The 22,942-nt window shown below is 35.8% G+C and overlaps 1 protein-coding gene across 1 annotated transcript in view; it reads left to right on the plus strand.

Moving 5' to 3' along the window:
* STX18 (syntaxin 18) overlaps positions 1-22,942 on the plus strand; it is a 63,074-nt gene that overhangs the window by 17,825 nt on the left and 22,307 nt on the right. Inside the window, exon 2 of the mRNA XM_032684666.1 lies at positions 16,236-16,303. Within this exon, the coding sequence (XP_032540557.1) occupies positions 16,236-16,303 (68 nt within the window). The remainder of the gene's footprint in view (positions 1-16,235; positions 16,304-22,942) is intronic.

Consider the following 22,942-nt stretch of genomic DNA (forward strand, 5'->3'; position numbering starts at 1 on the left):
AAAATAGTATTACTTAAAAAAAACAAACAAACCAACCCTGTGTTTTTTGTTTAATGGAAAGGGAAATTTTAAAAGTGAAAGTGTTTGTTCTTTGTGCTTCAGCGAGTGTGTTGTGTTTGTGTGTTGGCTGTTTTCAAACCGGATAACTTCAGTCAGCTCTTATAATTGTACGTGTCCACTGCCTCAGAGCACACGCTCCAAACCAGGCATAGAGCACGTATCTTTTAACTGCCTCTGTTCAAGTAAATGCCTTTAATTTTACTTGTAGGATCACCTTTAAATCTAAAGGGAATATTAACTATATTGTTATCTCTGAAATTGACTTTGGAAAAAAATTGTGGCTCTTCAGGAGTCACCCCATTTTCTCCTGTTTCACTTATTTAAAAGAAGTAGCTTTCTTTTTCCTTTTCATTTGTTCCTTCCAACTCTTACTTTTTTTGACAGTGTGTGCTTTTATTTCTGGCTCTGTGTATTGGATTTTGTCATAGTTCTCTGTTGGAATCTCTCACAATTTTAGTGTCACTGATTACTTATTTTTGGTGTTTATTTATCATTTAAGTCCTTTGTTACAATATTTATTTCCTAATTTTCAACTGATTTTCTCTACGTTACAGAATTAGTAGACACTTGTTTATTTAAATGGTAAGAAACCATTAACCACATGTAGGATAATTTGGTTTCCCACAAATATCTAGTCAGTTGTTTTACTTTATTTCTGCAGCAGAAGGCAGGCTTTTTCTTCTTGTTGCTGTCTAATTTATTGTATAAGACAAAGAAATTAAAAGTGCAGTCTATGTGAAGCCTAATCTGTGTAAATAATTTTTCCTTTTTTTTTTTTGCCTGTCTTGTCTAGCTCTTGTTAGACTTTTTCCTTTTCTTGACTTCCTTAATATCATTAGTTAGTATTAATAATGGCTACTAATTAAGCAATAAAAAGATGCATGCAGTCATTAAAACTATGCTTTTATTTTCTAAAGTGCAAATTCCTCAAATCAGTTTAAATAAAAGAAAAATCATCTTTAGTTATTTAAACTTCATAAAAAGTCACAGCTCAGCTAATTTGAGACAGTGCAACTAGACAGAATGAAACAAAGTTACATGAGTAAAACTTTCTGTTTGGACAACAGGTTTTATTTTCCTTCTCTTTGTTTTTCTGTCCGTAGTCATTTTTGTCTTTTCCGTGCTCACTGATGCTGTAGTCAGACAGACACTTGATTTCCTTATTGCAGGAACAAAATTTGAATTGTTATGGAGTCAAAGAACATACGAGACAAAAAAGAAAAAAATACCTTCCAACTGGTTTAGATATCCTGAGTTTAAGTATTTGCACTGCTGCTATACGTTGTGTTCAACAGTATGCTTTTCCATTGGTATGACATAAGAGCTGCAGGCATTTGAAATCGTTGTGTGTTTCTGTGGAGAAAAATTGTAATTTTGGGGATTATCTGGTTCTAATGCTGGTGTGCCAAGAAGTAAAATGTGCTATTAAAACATGAGGTCAGGTTAATCCTTTCTTTTCTAGCATATATGTAGCATAAAGTGTTATTAGGCTGCTTTGAACACTTTCAAGGAGAATATTTTACATCCTAAGAGATTTGGTAATTGGTTTGGAGGTTTTTTCTTTCCCCGTTAAGTGTGAGGTTTTAGGGTGTTTTTTGGGGATTTTTTTTGGTTTTTGTTTTATTTATTACACTAAATAAGGGTCCCATTCTTCCAAGTACACGCTAGCTCTTGTGTCTCTGATGTGTCTTTCGTTTGCACTGAAATTATAATTATTGCTTTTATCTTGGGTGTCGCTTACAATGTTTTGTGGATTTTCATTCTTTACCTCAGGCCATGCCCTTCTGCCTCTGTTTTTATTCCCTCTTCCATCTTCAATTCTTATCTTTCCACACTTTTCAGTGTTTCTTTTATTTTTCACCCCTGTGCCACAGTGAATTTTACCAATTCCTGTTCCATCTACTCATACAGTCAGATATCTGCTTGACATTTACCACATAATTTTGACCAATCCCTGTGTGGTAAATTCTCTTCCCAGTATTAAGTTTTTGTGTTCTAATTGTGATTCATAGTCTTAACATTTTCATCTTACAGTTGCTAGTGAGATAGCTCCTCAGCAAGGAGGTACCTCCTGTTGACCTTTCTCTCTTCCGAAGTTCATGCCAGTGCATGAGCAGAATATTGAAATACTGATGAAATGTGTTCCAGTAATACTGATTCATGTGTAATGCAGAGCAGAACTGTGGAGCAGTTGTATGATATCTGTTAAATCAGGTGTTTGTAGGTCAAATAGAAACTGGAAAATGTAGTATTAGTTCTGTCCTTGACATGAGAGACTGTTCACATAATTTATGTGAGAGCTGTGAAACATTCTGTGGCAAACTGCAGTAGCATTTTACTCTAACCTTGAGTGAAAATTTGTACAAACCAGTATCCATCTCACAAGAGATACTCCAGTTTCTCCATCTGCTTGTCTGCTGAAACACAAGTGTTTCCCATGCAGTTGTTCTTTTATTTCCCCACACAATGCAATAGCATTTAGCTACTGCAGCCTAACCTGGCCAATTTAGTTGTTATGGCAAAAGACACAGAAGTAACGTTGATTTCTTCATTGTGGATGGGCTGGTGAGATACAGTGGAACTGCTTGATGGACACTGAATCTTAACACAAAGCTTCTTAGTAACTTCTATGGCTTAATCTATTAACTTGTCAACAGTTGGTACGTGTTTACTTGTTGACACAGTGGTGTTTTAGTTCCTTGACAGTTCCTTCTTGCCCTACATGCTACAGCAATGCCCATACATAGATTAGCAGTAAGTTGTGAAAAGCAAGATCTCTGAAAATGGTAATATCTTTGAAATGTTCGTGTGCCACAAGCTATGAAAAACTGTGATGCTGCCTATGAAATATACCTTAAAAAACTGGACAAAGCAAAGTAGTTCCTGTTTTATTCTTTCTACCAGAGTGTTTCAAGTAAAATACGAACTCAAATTCATTTGGCAAAATAGTGGTTTAAGATTTTTGGCTTTTGAAGCACTTCTGGTTGGTTTGAGTTGACAGAATAAGGACAACCTCTTTCATCACACTGGTAGTTAATGTGATCTTATCTCAGTGTACTTAGGTGCTGGATAGCTGACACGTACTCTCACTGCCAAGTGTTTGTGAACAGGAATCTGTCAATAAGCATGTGTCAGTGTGTGTTTCATGATCTTGCTTCCTAAGATTGTCTCACAGCTGGCTGGGCACTTAGTAATTTCATTCCTGCATTCCTTTTGGGAGCAGCCATGAAGAGAACCCTGTAGTTTGCAGCGCTCTCTTCTTGGACGCCTTTGGAGGTGACTGCTGTCTGAAACCTCAGACTTTATGCAGCAGTGTACAGTGGTGGTATGTCTCAATGCAGATACTCTCTGCTTTTATCTCAGCCAACCCTTTATTTCCTCTTCTTGTGTCTCTTGATTTTGCCTTAATTTTTTTTATTTGTCTCTGTGTTCTCTCCCTATTTACACATTGTGTATTTTCTTTTCCGTGCGAGTACCATCAAAAAGCTACCTGCTACGTGAAGTTGTGGGTTCCTATGAATTTGAGACTTTCTAGAGATAGATACAGTGCTTTCAGAAATGAGTAATACATTACAGGGAGAGGTAGCCTGCTACAGGAAACAGGTGAGTTAACCAGGAGACAAGAATGGACTGTCGTATTTTGAGTTGTCTTGTATGGCCTTGCAGGGTTCACTTCACTGAGTCTCTTCTTCCCCATTTGTATTACAAGCCAAGGCTTGTTATGTCCATGTGAGCCTTGGTTTGGTTGAGTCTCCGAGATTATTCTCTTTTACATACTGAGAGGTAAGAAGAGGGGACCAGAAGCTTATGTCTCTCAAGGACTTTAGATTTGGTACTCTGGCTTATGAACAGTTACTGTCTTATTAGAAACTTCTGGCTTTTAAGCAATTTAATTTTCTTTCTTTTCTTTCTTTTCTTCTTTGGTAATATATATGTCATTGTATGATAGACAGAATAATTGGGTTTAGAGTACAGAATTCAAAGTTTAGCTTCCTAATTGTAAATAAGACTGAACTTTATTAATGAACTTTTTCTAATATGGTCTGATAATTTCCTGTTGATGTGATCAAGGGAGGCTTAGAAGGTGGCCTTATATACAGGTAATATAATAGCTGCGAGTGCCACAAACAGTTCATCATAATACATAAAGGAATTAGAGAAATTATCTATTAGGTTGTATTTCTTTTGATAACATTTCCTTCTACTGTATACTTCAATATTTTTCACAACTTCTGTAAAATTTTTGTGGCTGTTACAGATGTTCTCACAGGAAACTATTTCAATCTATTGTGAATTTTTTTCTATGTTTTGCACTCTGTCTTTTGTTTTGATGTTATATTGTGAAGCATATGAGTGCTTCCTCACATGAACTTCAAGTTCTTTTCCTTGCTTTTTGAAAATACAGTAAATGCTACAACTCTTTTAACTCTTATGTAAGTGACCTATAAATACTTAATTATTTAAACCTTGAAGTTCTTCATGCATTATGATTGTTGTTGAGGGTCAGTATGCTGGAATGTTTCGTGCAAACTTGTAAATACTTAGTCTATGGGAACCACTGTTTTATTCTGAACATAATGTCATTTTTTTTAGCTGTGCTGACAAATAAAACTGTTTCTCGGTTTGTGCTTTTTTATTCTTCTCTGCTATTCCCAAACTTTTTACCTGAGAAACTCTCAAAAATGTTTCTGCTATCTTCTTGTTCACCTCACGTCGGAGCAGTTTCTCATGGTTGCTCTTATCATTAAAAATGTTTCGTATATTTAACTGCGGCTTTTTAAATCTGTGAAGTCTGTAACCTTTTTTTTTACTGATTGACATCTATATCAAGTAAAATTAAAATACTCAGAAATCTGAATACTTTGTTCAAATTGGTTAAATGAGTATGATTAAGTTGTAAGAAGTAGCCCATCAAGTAAAATCTTAAAACTGCATACAAAGCTGTCTGTTGAAATAAAAAAGGAGAAACCCAACTTTCGTTTGCAATAGCACTGTTCTGATTTTCATTAAATAAATTATGTTTTACTCTATTTTGTTTAAACTCAAGATTAATTTCTATGGTTACAGCGGATATAAATCTCAAGATTGCCTTTAAAAGGGATTGTTTATTCAGAACAGGACTGACAGTCTCTCCTTAAGAGAAGCTATTACTTAATTTTATTTTTGTAAGTTTTAATGCTTAAAAAATATTTGTAATGATACCCCAAAGGCATCATAAAAATGTAAAAAAATTATACTCTAAAATTACCAAAATTACAGGAAGTGAACATTTAAAAAAATCCTTCTGAGATTCATGGCTGAGAAAAAGTGAGAAGGGAAAAGTGCTTTACTTCACAACTTGAAATCTTGTCAGGAGTTTCTGCTTTCAGTGATTAAAAATATATTTTCGAATTGTCAGCATTACTCAGATGCGAAAGAGTAGCGTTGATTTCCCTTTTAATTACAGCTAAATCTTCCTTCTCACGAATTCAGCAAGCACTTTCTTGGGAGAAAGTTCTATGTGACTACCTACTGGATTTTTTTCAAGTAGGAATTCCTCTCCCCTGTGGTAGAGGCATTTTTTTCTCAGGCAAACCAGCTGGCAAATACCCCAGGGCAGATCAAAACCAGCATGAATAGCATCTTGTGATGAACTAATTCTGGAGTCCTGAGATTTTTTCCAGACACTTCATCTGATACCTTGGGAAGCTAATGGTCATTTGGTAGTTAACTTAATGGAAATATGAAAGAGTGATGTGCTCTATAAGGAAGGGATTATTCTCTTGGACTTTGGTCATGTCAGAAGATTCTGGAGTGGGGACAGAGTAAGGTGCTTTTGTTCTGTGATGCTTTTAGTCCCACTTCTGCTCTGATAAACTTCTTGCCCTTGCTGTAGAGTTGAGAACCTGTTATGGTTTGCCTTATTTAGCATTGTATAAGACACTTCTATTTCTTAGAAAGTGACAGGGTGAATGGAATGGGATAATATTATAAGACTGGATTTCAGACTGACTGTTAGTGTCCCTATTTGGTCCTATTAGAAGGTCTATCCTTTTTCTTTGCTGTTATTTTTTTCCTTACCTCAGTTTGCTGTTATAAGGACCAGTGGATCCCCAGGTATGGGGGAGGGATTTTTTTGCATAATTCTACTTCCTAGGTGCAAAGGAGTAGTGGCCTGCTTAGAAAAAGGACCAAAGCAGACCATTTGAAGTGAGGTGGCATGGAGGAGATCCATGTGCCTGATTGAGAAGCTCTGGATTTACTGAGAATGTGAACAGCCTCTATCAGTGCGTCACTCCACATCAGCTGTGTAAGGAATTACGGTTACCAGGGCCCAGTAAGTTCCTGCCATTTAGGGCAGAGGATCCAGGTCTTGGCTTCCTGTTCCATGAGAAGAGGGGGCAAAAAGGGCCCTTTGTTTTCATTTTTCTGAGGATACCATAAAGCACTTGGATTAAAATCTTAATGTGTACAGAATTAGTTTATTTCCACTATGTTTATTTACTGCTTTTGTGCCTGATCTCTACATGTTTTTTACATAAGGGTTCATAAACATGGTTTTTTACGTAAGTGTTCATAAACATCTCATTTCTGACTGGGTGTTTTCTTGGTCCAGTCCATTGTTTTAGTGGGGGAAAGACTTACTTGGTGTAAGTGCTAGAGCAACCACTAAAGTAATGTTTAATACGCATAATATAAATGAAGATGTTGAAACATAATAGAAGGATTTTTTGCACTAAGAACATTGTTGTACCGATGAGGAAAATCCAGAAAAGTGCTTGGACACCGAGACAGAATGGTGCTTGTCCCTCTGAGTCATTTCTGACAGGGTGGTAGAATATTCAGACAGAATGAGTGCTGTGACAGTTCGTGCTCTGTCAGTGTAGAGGTGCATGAGTGTAAATACACCAAGGATGTAGAACTGGAGTGGGAATGGCCTGGCACAGCAGCGTGACGGAGGCTCTGCTCCGGCCGCGGCTCCACTGCGGCAGCGGCACAGCTCCTGCCACGGGCTCAGCTGCTCCACTGGCCTGGGATGGCTTATGCTGAGGCAGATTCACCTTAGTCCCAACGTGAAGCACGTGCACATGTAGCTCTCTGAATTGCACTGCAAAAACTTGGATTCTGAATTTCATAGTGATGGTTAGAAAGAGTAACCTTTTATTACTGTATATCTGTTAAATGAGACTAGAAATCTATCTCTATATCGTAAAACATCTTTAAGTCCAGAAAATATAGTAAATGAGTTCAGACTGTGAGAACAAGGGACAGGAAAAATACTGCTTACAGAAAAACACAACTTTGAATGCAGTTACTGAAAGCTTGTAAATGGAGCATTTTGAACAGCAATGGTAAAGGCCAATTATTGCAAATATGTATTTTGACCAATTTCCTTTTATCTCTCAACCAAAACATTCCCCACAATTGTTGTGGGGTTTATATTTTAGTCAGTGAGGTTTTCGATGATCATGTAAAAATATAAATGTTAAAGAAAGTTATGATTAGAGTTGGACAATAAACAAGAAAAAGAGAAATAGTAAGTTTTATTAAAATCAGATGTGCTTTTTTTTTTAATTGAAAGTATTTGTTGCCATGGAGAATAAATGAAAGCTGGTTACTAAAACCATTTACCATGATGTTACATTGTAGAAAGCCTACTGTTAATTTTTTCAGGAGGTCACCTCCTGTTCCTTTTGACTCTGTACAGACTATTTTCAGAATATTTAAATGTGGTTCTCTATGTGATGGTATGTTCCCATAAGACCTAAGAAAACAGGGACAAAGTTAACTCAGACCTCTGTCTTAAATTCTATGTGCATTTGCATTTTTCTAGTTCAGAGTTGAAATTAGTGTTTATAAGTAATTATCCTATAAGATTTTTTTTTCTCTATTTATAAATGCCTGAAGTACAAAGCATTAAAATGGTTTAAAGAATATACAATATATTTTGGGATAATTTCACTCCTAAAAAAATCAGTGACTTCAGAGTAATTTTTCTGTACAGTTGGAGTTTGCTGTAGGTACCATGCACATTTTTAAAACATGCAGCAACTTCATCCCCAAATAATATCCCAGTAAAACCTTCATCCAGTGATAATATCAGGTACTTACAGTCTTTTTTGTGGTCAGTGGGGGAGCTGAACCTTTGGGCTTTTAGATCTTTTTTTGCGTCACTCTTTTTAGAAGAGCCTTGAACAAAAAATGTTTGCAGTTGTGTCACAAAATTACAAGTATAATCTCTTCATTGTACATTTGACCAAATCTTACGCCAACATTACATTACTTATAAGTAAAGTGTAGTATGATGAAGCTTTTATAAGGCTGCTAGTGAGTTATTTACCACCAAATTTTCCATTTTGTATAATAAACAATGAATAAAAAATAAAAATAACCAAATGCAGATCTGAAGTGCACTTCAGAGTATTTCAGTATGAACTGACAGTAGCATAAATCAACGAGACAATTTTTGAAACAAAGGCAGAATATATAAAATATGTTAAGTAAAGCAAGAATCAAAAAACAAATATTTGTTTAGAGTTGACAGGTTTTTTTAATATAGTGTACAAGACAGTGCTTTTTTACTTTTTCCTTTTTGATAGTTTAATATCAAGCAAAATGGAGTGTTTTCTGCTCCAGACCAGGTGTCAGGAAATTGGCTTTGCTTCTTATTGCAGTTTAGGGGTTTCTTAATCGGTTTGTTACTGGGCACAGAACACTGCCTGTGGTATTCTTCAGACAGGTTTTAACTTCCAGTATTCCACAACACCTAACACAAACTTCTGCAATGATTCTTTAAAATTTTGTTTTCATTTTACAAAAAAAAAAAAGGGTTACTTTAAATCAGAAAAAATACTGAAAATATTAAACATTTAAAAAAATATTTTTAAAGTTTTGTGCCATCTTTACCTCGAAGATTCAAAATGCCTCAGTCTTCATTTTCATGGCTTTTATTTCAGTTAATTCAGTTTTGAATGTTCTTATCCCATTTTATTAGTAGGACCCCCCTTATTCTTGGTTAATTCCTTTGCTCCGAATGCAAGACTACTAATAAAATACAATTAAAATGTTTCTCTACCCTTTGCTGCTGCTGTAAGGTATATGCTGATGTAAAGCAGAAACTGAACAAAGTCACAATTTTCCTGAGATTAGAGGTAGCCAGGCTGGCTGTCTCCTTGCCTCCTGCTCCCTGCTTCCAGCTCCGGGCCACCCCCACGCCACAGTTTAGATATTATTTGCTCTTTTGGGTCTCGGATTACGAGAGCAATTGATCTGCGTGACCTATTTTAGAAACTTTCACATTTGCTGGGGAAACCTAAACCAAATGTATCCCCTCAAGAGACAAATCAGCCGAAAACTGGCGGGTTGACATTTGGAGGCAGCAAATGTGCCCCTGCCGTGAATTCTGGGGGGACAGCACCACCTCATGGGCTGCTGGAGAGTCACCAGCCAAACCCCTTTAAAGAACTTTTGAAGTCTTCACGCTTTTAAATTCAGAACTTCAGCTCCTGATTTAAACTTTGGGTTAATTTAATTGGTTTAATCTCTGTTGCATGTCGTTGGATCAGGGAATTATATAATTTCGTCTTTTGAAGGTTCTGGTTTCTGAAATGTAGAATCCAAGTAACAGTATTTTGAAAACAAAAATCTTGTCTGTTTGTAGTAACATCCGGAAGGAGCCTGTGTTGGTTCAATGGGCTGACAGTGCTTAAAATGTAACCTAGAAGGAAACTGTGTGGAACCTAGCCTTTCATGTGTTTTATTTTTAAAAAGTTCGTAATTCTATCTAATCAAAGGTAGTTTGTACTGGAAAGCTTCTGTATAGGAGTAATTTCTGCATCACAGGTTTTCTGACTAGTTTTTCCCACTTATAATAGTTTAGATAAGACCCTAAGCTCTTAATTTTAAAATTTATTTAATATGAATTGTGTTTATAGTATCTATTCTGTTTGGGTTTTATTCCAGATTTCTGAAAACACTTACCTTCATTACATGCACTAACCATGGAAAATTTCATCTGGTGGTTGTTTTTTGGTTTTGTTTTTTTCTTGGTTTTGTTTTGATTTTTGTTAATATGGTTTACACACTGGAAAAACAAGCTTATATTCTTACAGGAATTACTGTTTCTCCTAGTACTGAGACAGTACTTTTTTTGGTCAGAAACATGTAGTCCCTATACATCTTCTACTACCTTACTGGAATTCTGAATTTCATCTGAAATAGACAGTGGATATGTTTGGGTCGACTATATGTTTGGAATTGAAAACATGATAGGCGTCTAGATATTCATATTATAACAATTTAAATTTTACAATTTTTGTAAAGGGGATTTTAGAATATAGTCACCTACTCATGAATCTGTAGATAGACTATATTTAGGTAAGACACTGGACATAAAGCTTTTCAAACATATTGAAAAATGTGAAATTTTGTTTAGGCTTTTTCTTTTCCTTTTCTTTTTTTTTTCTTTTTAGGGTTAATAAGAAACTTCAGCCAGCAGTGCCTTTCAGTGTTGCTGAATCAACAGTAAATACCATGTCTCTCATGACTTTTACAAAAGCCTTTCTATTATGTTTTGATTTTAAGTATTTTTAAAGTTTCCTTTGACAAAGTACACCTTTTAAAAAATTCAGAGCGGCAATATAGCGCGAAGTGTAACAGTCAGTTTTATGTGGTAGGAAATACTTGCTTATTGTTCTGATGGAGGAGTAAATTTGATAAAACGCTATATTTGTTCAATGGAAATGACTATTCAGCACGGTTGAATTCCCTCTACAATATGTCACGGGAACCTACTCCAATCATTTTAATCGTAAACAATGCTGCTGCTTCTTGCAGTGGGTTAAGCGTATGCAAATTGGAACCTACTGTTTCATGAGTGATCAATTCTTTGTTGGGAGTGGAGAGAAATGCTGTATGTATTGCTAAGAGACTGAGGGAAGCGTAGTCAGCGGCTTCATTCTCAAGTCTGTGCGTCTCCTCAAGATGCTGCTTTGGAAGGAACGCTTTCCTCTTTCTCATCTTATTTAATAACACAGCCTGCTCTGAAATCGTTAAAAAAATCTCTAAACAGAGGAATATCTACCATTTCTAGCACAGGCCCCAAGTATAAATAGAGCTGTGCATGCCACCTGTGGTAGCAGATGGCAGCCATTCAAGGCTTCCTTTTGTGCCAGACCTACATTAGATGCAATATTTGCTTTTACGTTTTCATAGGCGTTGCTTAAAAAATCTATAGCGGCAACAAAACACAGATATATGTATTAAAGAGATAGTTTACGAACTGGAACCTAAAGTAACTTTTAAAATGTCATGTTACAGACTTTAATGTGAATTTATAGTGGTTTTCACTTGCACGATGCTGAGGCTTTTGTTGCCACAAAGTGGAAACCTGCTGCTGCTTCGCTGTAGAGAATCAATTGGGTTTTCATGATCAAAACTACACTTGGGAGTTGTTAAAAAACACCTGGAGTTTCCAGATTCAGTACCTGATCTTAGGAGGTTATCATGTTGAATTTTGTAAGTTGTAGTTAAATATACCCTCATACATGGCAGATGCGTCTTGTAGGAAGTTTCCTACTGGTGCTGTTCAGCTTGTGCTCTCCCTTCTGGTGATACAGGTATTTGTGGAGCTGAAATGAAAGAAACCAATTCTTTCTATTTGAGTTCAAGCACTGTAAGCCCCATTTCTGGAACAGTAATTTTAAAAAAGTAATTTCGATGTTTTGAGGTGTGATATTGACCCTCGAGGGGAGTGCCAATGAGAATGGGAAGAGGGAGAGTCTGGAGTTTTCTAACTCGTCTTCATTGTCAGAAGGAATGTAACCTTCCATATTCTGATAGTGAACAGAAGCTCAAGAAGATGCTGTTGCTGTAATGATATAACTGGTGCTGGCAATATTGTGAGGAAAGGTCTTTTATTCCCCTGATTCTCATAAAACTGTCAGTTATCTGGAAATTCAGTAGTGTTCTTCCCTCTAAGGTAAGTTTAGTCTTAATGCAAGAATGCTGCAACTACGAAGGGCCTTTCTCTAAGCCCTCCTATCCCTTCAGGGGAAAAAAGGGAAATAATTTCTTTATTTCAGGGTTGAAGGAGAGGCTTTTCTTGACTCCAGACTTTCAGAACAGAAAAAAGCTTTTTTCAAGATGCAAAGAATGAGAGGCATGACAAGAGGCCAGTACTGAAATGTGTTTGTGCTGCTTCTTCAAATTGCTGTTATCTATCCTTTTGATGGGTGTGTCAGCTAGTGGTATAAATATTTTGAAAACATTCGTGTACAGCAAATAGGAAGTTGCAGTTATGATGAGTGGGTAAATGGAGTGACAAAAAAATGGATGTGCTGAAATGCAAGTGGGATTTAAAATTGGTCTAGATCTACTTGAAAGATCAATTAGAGAAGAGAACAAAAAATTATCCCAGAGGCAGTGAAAATCAGGGAAGGAAAGAGAGACTGGCCAAGAAAACTGTCACAAAAGAGCAGACTTTGTAATAAAGTCAGGTTTGGCCAAATTCACGAAGTTATCAATAGTATTAAAACCCTCTGAAAGTTAAAGTATTCTTTAGCTATTTTAATAAAAAGAGAATTAGCAAAAAAAGGTGGATTTGTCATGCAACTGGAGTATAGATCAAAAATAGTTTAAGCATGGACTCAAGACTAAATTATTAAGGAAAAAGCTATGGACCAGCAGGATAAAAGCAATATATGTACTGGGAACCAGAGCATGGAATTGGAAATTGGAAAATCCCAGAACTTTAATGCAGCCGAATTGTGGTTATCAGGTAGTCTTTGGATTGAGTTCAACCACAGCTGATTTGAGAAATACCAGGTTCTCATGTCAGATATTTTTATGGTAATAAATTGAAGATGGTACCCTTCGGTCAGAGGGAAGTCAATTTAATGCCTTTAATTAGGTCGGCAAAGGGAAACTGATAATGACATCAGCAGGACCTGACTCAGAAGTGGTCCAGGATTCAGAAAATATTTTAAGGGGAAAAAGACAAATAGAAAACAAGATACAATGCAGTATAATTTGCTGTCTTACTAAAAATAGAATGTGTCCAACCAACTTGATGCTTTAAGAAAATCTGCTTTTCCTTGTTTAAAATGACCTGAAGTCTGATGGTGAAGTGTCTGCTAAAGTGCCAGCAGTAAGTCTAGAGGAGATTACCAGAGGAAATACTAACGGAATGAGATGAATTAGCAGCAGCAATTCTTCCACAGTAAAAGAAGTGTTGGACTGAAGAGAGGTTAATGGGGGAATTATTTTTTGCATTCCCTAAAACAAGAGCAAGATGAGTTTAAAAATGAGTCCCACAGTAAGACAGACTGGTAAAATTTACTGATGAGGGAATGCTGAGAGGAAGGAGAGGGAGAAGTGATACCTTACAGCAAGTACTGAATGACTTTGGGGTCTTGGAATTGTGAGGAGAAGAAAGAAATTCAGGAGTAAGCATGTATTTGAAGACCTAAACAAAGAATAAGCTTGAACGTCATAAATGGAAATGGTGGAAGAAAAGCTGTTTCCAGCTGAGTTACGAAGTAACTAATGCCAGTGAATGCCTTCTAATTATCTGCATTGGAAAGGGATGGATACGAACTGGAACAAATGCAAAGGAAAGCTGTGGGTTAGGAAACTTCAGAACTGTTTCTTGAGAAGAAACTAAAAGATTGGAGTCAGTTGTCTTGGGTACAGAAGTTAGAGAAAGATAGTTATTGACAAAAAGTCAAACACATACAGGGAATCAGAGCTCTTAAGGGAAAGGACTGTTTTGAAGCAAGAACAGGTGAATAAAAGTTGGTAATCAGTAAACCTGGAAATTAGACATCCTTATTTGTAATACCAATAGTAGGATTCTAACAAAACCATTCAGTTGTAACGGGGAGAAGCCTTTATTACCTTTAGGGTGGAGCTTGATAACTTTATAAAGAGTGTATGGTGTGCCTCTGATAACCCCAGAATAATTGCAGCTCGATGACCCTGGAGATATCTTCAAAATTTATATCTGTATAATCAGTGATATTTTGCGACTGTAGAAGATTGAGCATCATACAAAAAACCCCAATCTTTTTATTTGGATAAAATCCACATTAATGCTAGTGAGACCTCCTTTTTCATAAAAATTGTTTCATTTTGTTGATGTGGTAATGACAAATTGAATTCAAAGCTATTCTAGTAGTACACTGTAAAAAGAGGCAAAAGAGAAATATCAGCAGTGCAGGATCACAGAAGATGCTGTTAGAATTTCAGGGAAAGTAGAACAAGAAGTCTCACTTCTGATGCAAATCTTGGGAACTAAGAGCTTGGTGTGAGTATGGGCATAATGGTGTCATTCTAAATTCATGAAAATAGCTTTACAAATGGAGGAGAGGCAAAGTGGGGTCAGTGCAATTCAAACACACGATGACAATTTTAGCCTAAATAGAATGCTCTTTGTGACTAGATGAATTAATTACTGTAAGACAGTGTTCTTGCTTGTCATTCTGATTCTTTCTGCTTGTTAATCACTCCTAAATTGTAGCTATTGCAGTAATATTAAGATTTATTGCTTACAAAATTTTACTAATCTGTTTTCTAGTTTAGCGTTTGTTTGCATATTAATGTAAATGTTTTGAACATGTTTCTTGTTTTACATTTCTGTTTTGTTTTCTGTACTACTTTCTTTCTTTCTATTAAGTATTATTGTTCCACTGAAACACTGTATGGCTGTTTTAAATGTTTTGCTTTCATAGTCAAGCTTAATTTACCTATTCAGCAAATTTGATGACATACCAAGTCTGAGCTGAGGAAGAGATTACTGTACAAGTAATGAGTTCAAGTGCCAATGAGAAGGAACATCTGTATGATGAGTTATAGTGAAAATGAAATAGAGCAAATAATAGTAGGGAGATGGATACATCTTTATTTGCACACAGAAACATTTATTTTGAGTTGTACAAATCACTTTGGTCTTATAACTAAATTTTTTTCCTCTTTCTTCAAAAAGCTGCTAATCTTTTGAAAAAAATAATTGGAGGAATTAATCTTCTATTTGTCCAAACTATTCTGTGTTCCTTCTCTGTGGTTTTTTGTTTGTTTAATTACAAGGACCATTTGCATGAAAATAGGATTTTAAGAGTTGAACAGCTTCTGATGCTTTTTCCCAGATGCGTGGAGTAAACCACGTTTATTGCATTTGTAAACTAAACCAACTTTTGTTTTGTGAAATTCCCTGTATGCTTCTTTTACACTGAATTATTAATGAATATTTAAAAATATGCTTTAAAAAGGTTCCCCCTGGATCCCTCTGAAAATATATACCATTAATGTATAAAATTCTCCTCCCTTCTCCCCTCTTCCCATCATGTCGTCTTCAAGAACCTGCCAGGGAAGTCATACTGGTAGTCATATCTTTTCTCTGACAAATTAAGCTACATTTCTGTAGTTCCTCCATTTTCCAAAATAAGTGGCATCTTATGCTACACAAAATCTTTTAAATCAGACTAAAGTATGCGAAAGTTATTCAGATTTTTCTTTTCTTTCATCTTTCCGAAGGATCTTTATATAAAGTTTTCTTAATAAAGAAAATGAAGTGATTTATAGTAACAGTTATCCACAGTGAGGTGGAAACCCAGAAGGAGAAATTTGATTGGGATGTATGCTTTGGGAAAACTTACTATTGATTAGGAAATGATAGAGATGCTACTTCAGTTTGGGCACAAACTGGTCACTGTATTATGGCAAAAATAGAAAGGAGAGGGACAACACCTTTGGCCTAAAAGTTCTAATAACTTGAATATTTATGTTATAGCTCATCAGTAAAGAGTTTAGTCTTCCAAAATGAATTTATTTCCAAATTGTACATTAAATTCTGGATTGACAATTTAGATACTATTTTATAATATTTAATATTTTTAATATTTAATATTGTAGTTATATTTAGTGTTTGGTTTATTCTTTTTGGAGAGAAGACATGTATTTATTACTATTTTTAATCTGAGCTAAACCTTCATACAGCACATCTTTTTTAGATTATTTTTGTGTATTGACTGGTTGGAAAATGTGAAAATTCTAGTATAAAAGAGTAAATTTTATTATTCCATTTAATTACAGAATAAATAATTTTACAAATTCATGTTTGAAATGTGGAATACTGAACTTCAAACATAAAATAATTAGTTACCTGACTGAAATTTTAATTATGATTTTTATTCATTTAGATTTCTCATATTGGAAAGCTGAAAGATTTTCTTCTACAACACAGAAAGGACTACATTAATGCTTATAGGTAAGTGTGCATTGTGTTTAAATAGATTTATTTATTTATTTAAAGATTTATAAAATGAACAGCTTAAAAACCTATAGGCATAATGACAAAAACCAAGACAGCATATCAATTGGCTTACTGTAAGCTACTGTAAGATGAGGAATAATGCTGTCACAAGAAGACAATGTACCTGAAAAAAATGAGACTCAGAGTTTTAAAATTATTTCTGGCTCTTAGGAGTGAGATCTGAAACAAAACCCAGAATTCTGAGTCCCACACCTTTTAAGGACCTGCAGGGTAAGTTTCTGATGTGGTTCCTGAGACAGCAGGGTACCAGCTTCAGTGATCCAGTTTTCCCTTTCACCCGTGACACTAAACCTACACAAAGTGTGCAGTCAGTAGCCTCGGCAGGTCCTGGAGGAGAATGATGCAAACTCTTCAGACACTGGGATTCCAGATGGAGGACACCAGTGAGGATACGGTGTCAGGGGACAGCAGCACAAGATTTGTTTTTCTGTGACAAAAGCAGTAGGCTTCATCTCTGCTAGTTATTCCTGTGTGAAGAAAGTTTTGATTCTCTTCAGCCATTAGGAAACATTCCAAACTGCTGTATCTGCTTACTGCTGACAGCTTTAGTAGTGGGGTTTTTAGAAGATTAAAATACAAGTTTACAGGTTGGTGTTAGTAAGAAAAAAATAGCGTCTTGTGGTCTGCAGATACTAAATCAAGTTATCCTAAGAGCTAAATGTTACTGCAACTTGTATTTTGGTGAACCGAGTACAAGTAATAGTTTCATTTGAGAAATGTAAAACTTGCTTTTTAATGAAACTTTGTTACATGCAAACTTAGTGAGTCAGCCCTGTCTGCATTCCAATTCTGCCACAACCCTGACTAAAGCTGAGCTTGTCCTTCTATCAAAGTAGAGAAAATGCAACCTAAAGTCATCTTGGGTTGAAAGCTTCACAGATAGCAAATAGAAGTGGTATCCAGACAGATATCCATTCCCCAGGAGAAGACAATAGAACAGATGTTCCTTAGGCTCAGTCCATATTGGAGGAACAGTCTTTCTAAGAAACAGCTTCTGGGCCTGAAAGGGTCTGTCACAGCAATAGCAATACTGCCCAGTTAATGGAATCAAAATGTGTTGCTAAGTGAGTTGCTAGAAGACTTCTGGCACCCTTTTTTTGTCTCCCCAATATTTTTAAAAGCTGTATTTTGTTGGTTCAGAAATGAAACCAGTAAGAGAAGATGGCATGTTTTATAAGTGGGAGGCCATGAGAACTATTCGTAGTTGGTGAAAATGAAGCTTGGGGGTGTCAATTCTGTGTGTGAGGTGGAAGAGGGACTGCTTTTCCAAAGCAGCAAGCAAAAGTAACTGTACAGTTAGGTGTTATGACTGGCTCCCTGCTTTTCAATGCCTGTTGGAATAGGTCATGAACAACACTAGGTGGAGCTAGCTATTCAATACTGAAATAACTGGGTTTACTCTGTGAAAACTTCGTGTGAATGCAGAGGTTGAGAAACTGCAAATAACTGCAGTAAGAGCAGTCAGAGGCAGTTAAACTTTGGGTACTGTTTGTATTAACTGTTTGTATTATGTACTGTGCATAAAATGAAAGTGATTAGAGGACTAAAAATTTGTCCAAGTTATTTTGATTTCTAAAAGTTTTTAATATTCTTTTTGTAAACTCTATTGTAACAAGTTATCATGGTAATTCTCAGTGTTGTTCACACACATACACCCTACCCTAGGGTATTCATTAAGGAGAGGAAAGAAGTGTCATTTCCTTTATTAAACCATAAATAATCCTGCAAATCTCATCTGTGATTGCAGTTGATCCTGTCCTTAATGGTCAAACTTAAAATAGGTAATACTGTCAAATTACATACTAGATTGTTTATGCTGTTCTACTTTGTGGGTGCAAAGAGCATCACAGCATCCATGCTGTCAGTCTGACAGTCTTAGCAAATGCCTCATTCAAAAGCAGTTTCAATAACTTTTCAATACTTACATAATGGGAACAGTATTTGAACAATTTAATATTAAAAGGCTGTCCTGAAACTTACATAGGAGATTTAATTTTGTTCTTGAAATTTGACTACTCTGTATTTTGTCAGTCCTGCTATTTGTCCAATTAGCACAATGAGTTGGTGAAATTCAGCTTCTGAGTTACCAAGTTGAATTATTGTATGCCTTTTAAAACTTCCTCATAATGTGCTACATCCAGGTTCTTGGTTGCTTCTTTGACCTTGCTGTTGCAGACTATAAATTCTTTAATAATAGAGTTTTTATTTTTGGCATACGTAAAATATCCTGCTGTAGAGGGGATGTCTCTAATTCATTTTTAGAGGAAAATTTTTAGCAATGAAAGTCAACTGGAGGAAGGGTTATTTGAATGCAAGGCCCTGACCCATTTTATCAAACTTTAAATATTTAATTGAAATACCTAAATTGAGCCAAAAAACCCTCAAGATTGCTTATTCACCTTCTTTCTTCTTGATTTGACTGTTATTTACAAAATATGTAAATGGCAAAGCACACGAAACTATTGATGCAGTGATCTAAACTTGCTGGCTTACAGGCCACTGCACCTTTATCTTCTGTTTATCAGGATTTATTTACTTGCTCTTGCATGTAGGTTTTCACTCCTTTTAGATGAGGATAGTTTTTACCTTCCCATTTTTAGTGTATTGACTGCTACACATTCTCTGTATTCTTTCCCTCAGTCCATTTGCTGTAACACATCCCTACATTGCTTTTTACACTGTGTTCCAGTGTAAAGACTGTCTTCAGTCTTTGGTAACTTGTCTGATGTTTCATCTGTGAACAACTTGTGCCTTCTTTTCATCATCAGCTCCTTCATGCTTTTGATCATTGAACCACCAAGACAGTTTGTATATTTGTGTTAAATATAGTTTGAGGAACTAGTGCACTAACACTTGGGAATTTGAAATGGTTTTCAGGACTCCTCCAAAGCCTCCAGTTTCTCTGAAGGCTCTTTCAAGGTTTAGACAGTTTAAAGATTCCTACTCTTTTAATCAGACTTTGGAAAGAATTGAGAGAATTCCAAATTCTGATCACAGAACACCTCATATGTAAAAGGAAAAATGTTTGAGAGAAGAGCTTCCCATCTGGAATTATTAGACATCTAATTTATGGTGTTTTGCAACTGCAGAGATACTTATGTGGCCGATCAGTGTGGTGTAGATGGCTTCTGAATAGAAGTGATACTTTTTCCATGGGCAAGGCTGGATGAGTGGATTCTGATGCGTCTTCATTACGTGCTTCTGTGGTCCTTCTGTGCAATTAAGTGTTTGAACATTTCAGTTGCAAATAATATACTTCAAAAAAATTCTGAACAAATTATCTGTCTTAAAAAATAATGTTGGTGCCCAGTAATTATACCTCCTGCCCTAGTATTATCTATCTAAGCATTTATCTATCTGAAGGCAATAAATCAGTTACATCATTTGCCGCTTAATAGAAAATCATTGAATGCTTACACAATGTTTCATGGGGAGTGTTTCCATGTCTTTAACAATAAAAGAAAAGAAGCAGCCATTAAAGGACTCTAAAAATACTGTTTTACTGACTCCTGAGCTGACTCCAGGCTGCTTTCTTGTCTAGACTTAATCGTATTTTTACAAGAAACAAGACTTTGTTTGTTGTACTGATAGAAAACATGTAGATGATCTGTAGAGACTTTCTTCCTGGAGACTCTGTAGAGACTTTCTTTTCCTGTTCTCCAGGGAATTATTTTCAAATTACTTATATTTTCTTTTTTAATTGCACTAAGTTAATATATCACATTTCAGAAATAGTATTTTTTCACAGTAGCACTCTGGAATTTCTCAGCAATATTTTACAAAACTGAAAATGCTAATTCAGGTTTGCCTGTACTGCCTGTTCCAGTAGCTGAGGCTTCCACACAGAATTAAAAAATTTTACATAGGTTGTTGTGGAATGTTTTGTCATTTGAGTAGACAGTCTTTTACCTTGGATTTACATCAGACAGCATTTAGATGGAAAAGGGTGGTAAATGAAAATGCACAAAGCTTTGTTAAATAGGAAATCAAGCAATTTAAAACATGCTAGATGCCCAAAGGGAAGAAGTTTTAAAATGTCTGCTGTATTTGCAACTAAGATTGTACAACCATGTACTTGAATACTTATGAGGAGCATTTTTTTATATATTTGTAAGGTAGTGTCTGCAAGTGGTAGGTGGGGGAAGCGTCTACTAAAAAGAGTGGGTATCAATATTTTAGAACTGATTTTTTTTCTGCTTATGGCTTCTCTCTCTTTTGTAATACATTGTTGGAGGAAAATCAAGTTTTTCTTCTTGATTTGTTGTCTATATTGAATTAGTAAGGAGAAAATATTTTATGCACCAGCAGAAAGTTAGTAATTCCCAAAGCTGACGTAACACCTCCATCAGCTCTTCTCCCTTGTGCTTTGCCAGCAAAATAAACTGGGAGGAGCATGGCTGAAACATCCAAAAAGAGAATTAGTAGTGCTTTGCTTGCTTTTAAATATTTCTTTAAGTGAGATTTCATATCCTCACTCTGCTTCTTCCTTTTTCCTTATCCATGCTACTAGAATAATTTTTTTACACAAACTTACTTTTGGGTTTTTCTCAGTCTCTCCAATTTCAGTATATTTGGGGTTTCATATATGTTCTCTTTGTTTGATTGTACTTTTTCCTCTTCTCTCCACTTCTGTCCCAGTTAGTGTTGCAGTGAGGTGGTGAAATAAAACAAAGATCCAGCTGAGACCTTGCCCAAACATAAGGATAGCAGAAAGATTGCTTTTCATTATACTGTATTTATGCATCCCATTGTAATGATGACTTTTTATGCAACAACATGTTGTTGTTATGTTTGGTTTATGATCTAATATGATCCCAGATGACTTTCTGAAGTACTCTTCCCTACTCTGTGGGTTTAGATAATTGTTCCTGCTGCAGCAAAGAGCCTCTGAGCATTCCTTACTGGAATTCTTCATGTCATTTCTCCAGTTTGGCAGTATTGTTTTGAATTGAAGTCCTGTTCTCTTGATACAGTTTTAATTTGCTTAACTTTATGCCTCTGCAGGTTTAATAAGTATATATTCAATTCTGCTGAATTGTTAATTGAAGTATTAAATAGCATCAGATTCAGGACAAAATCCTATGGACTCAGTGCATCCTACTGTTTTGGTGTACAACTACTCCCAAGTTCAACTTTTTAGTTTCAGATTCATATGGTGCTTGTTTCTTCTAACTCGTTTATTCACTAGTAGCTTATGAGAATGCTATGTGAGATGGTAACAAAAGCCATACTAAAAAATAAAACAATGGTTGCTTGTCATCCATCTGTAAGACCTGTTACTGCATCCCAGCAGTAAACTACACTGCCTATGGCATAGTCCTGGTATGATCTTGGCTACTGGTGATCTTTTTGTTCTTTCATAAGTGCTTAAATGTTACTTATTTATTCTTACATTTTTCTAGGCTGAGTGGTCTGTAAGTCGTCTGCTTTTTTTTTTTTCCTTTAAGAGATTTTTTTTTAAGATAGTTGCTAAACCTCATCTTTTCATCAACCTCTCATTTGCTTAGTCTCTCCTAGTTCTTGGAAGTGAGGATACATCCTTTCATTTGATTCATTTCCTATTTTATTCCAGGACTTGGTCTCATGTTTCTTATCACTGTATGAATGTGCAAAAACCCTGGACTTTTTTGGAAGTTGGTTAGTTCCATTCAAGAGCACACCTTTGCCACACAGATAGGAGGGATATATCAATACCTTCAGCATTATTCCAGGAGCCACTGCACCTTCAGGTACACTTGTGCTATGACCTCATTCCCATAGCTCTCTCTCTTGTACACTCATTTACTCAGCAGCCTGTTGTTCATATATTGTCTGACACTTGTTATTGTTGATGAAAATATCAACAAAGAACTAGATCTATTCAAAATGAGAGAGATACTAACTTGGGCCCAGGTGATTTAGAAGCAGTAAACTAAAGGGAATAATATCTGCAGCTTTTAAGTGATCTTAGTGATGAAAGTTAATGCAAAAAAACCCAAACATCTGGCATTTATTCATACTCTGTGTGTAATTTTATTTCTCTGCTGAGTAACAAGCCAACATCACATTCTTAAGTGTTTCTAATAGTAATGTTTGCACAGCAATCTCTTGTTATCACTGGCATCCGTTACCAGCTGTGAGTTGTAATCATGCACTTGACCTTTTCTGATGTGTCCCTACATGCTGTATTCCTTTAGATGTGTCAGTAGCAATCAGAACTCATTTGCACTTTCTGTATTCTGCTTTTTCTGTTTGAGCTCAGTGAAGAGCTCACGAAGTAGCTCAGTTGATCTCTCATTGTATTACCTACTCTTCCCTTTCATCAAGGGCAGAATTGCAAACTACCATAATGTAATTTCTATATGAGAACTACTAGTTCATATGAATTCTTTTCGGTACCTTTTTAGGTTTCCATTCTTTGTCCAATCTAACCTACTCATTTTTCTAGACTAATGAAGTCTGCCTACTTGATGTTCACTGTCTTCATTTTACTCTTCACCCACTGTCTTAAAAATTCCAAATAAACCAAGTTGCCTTCCAGCCCAAGTTTCTTATGAAGTTTTCTCGTATTAATTAGGATAAAAATCCAGAGGA

This window comes from Chiroxiphia lanceolata, chromosome 4 (genome assembly GCF_009829145.1).
Source record: "Chiroxiphia lanceolata isolate bChiLan1 chromosome 4, bChiLan1.pri, whole genome shotgun sequence".
Lineage (NCBI taxonomy): Eukaryota > Metazoa > Chordata > Aves > Passeriformes > Pipridae > Chiroxiphia > Chiroxiphia lanceolata.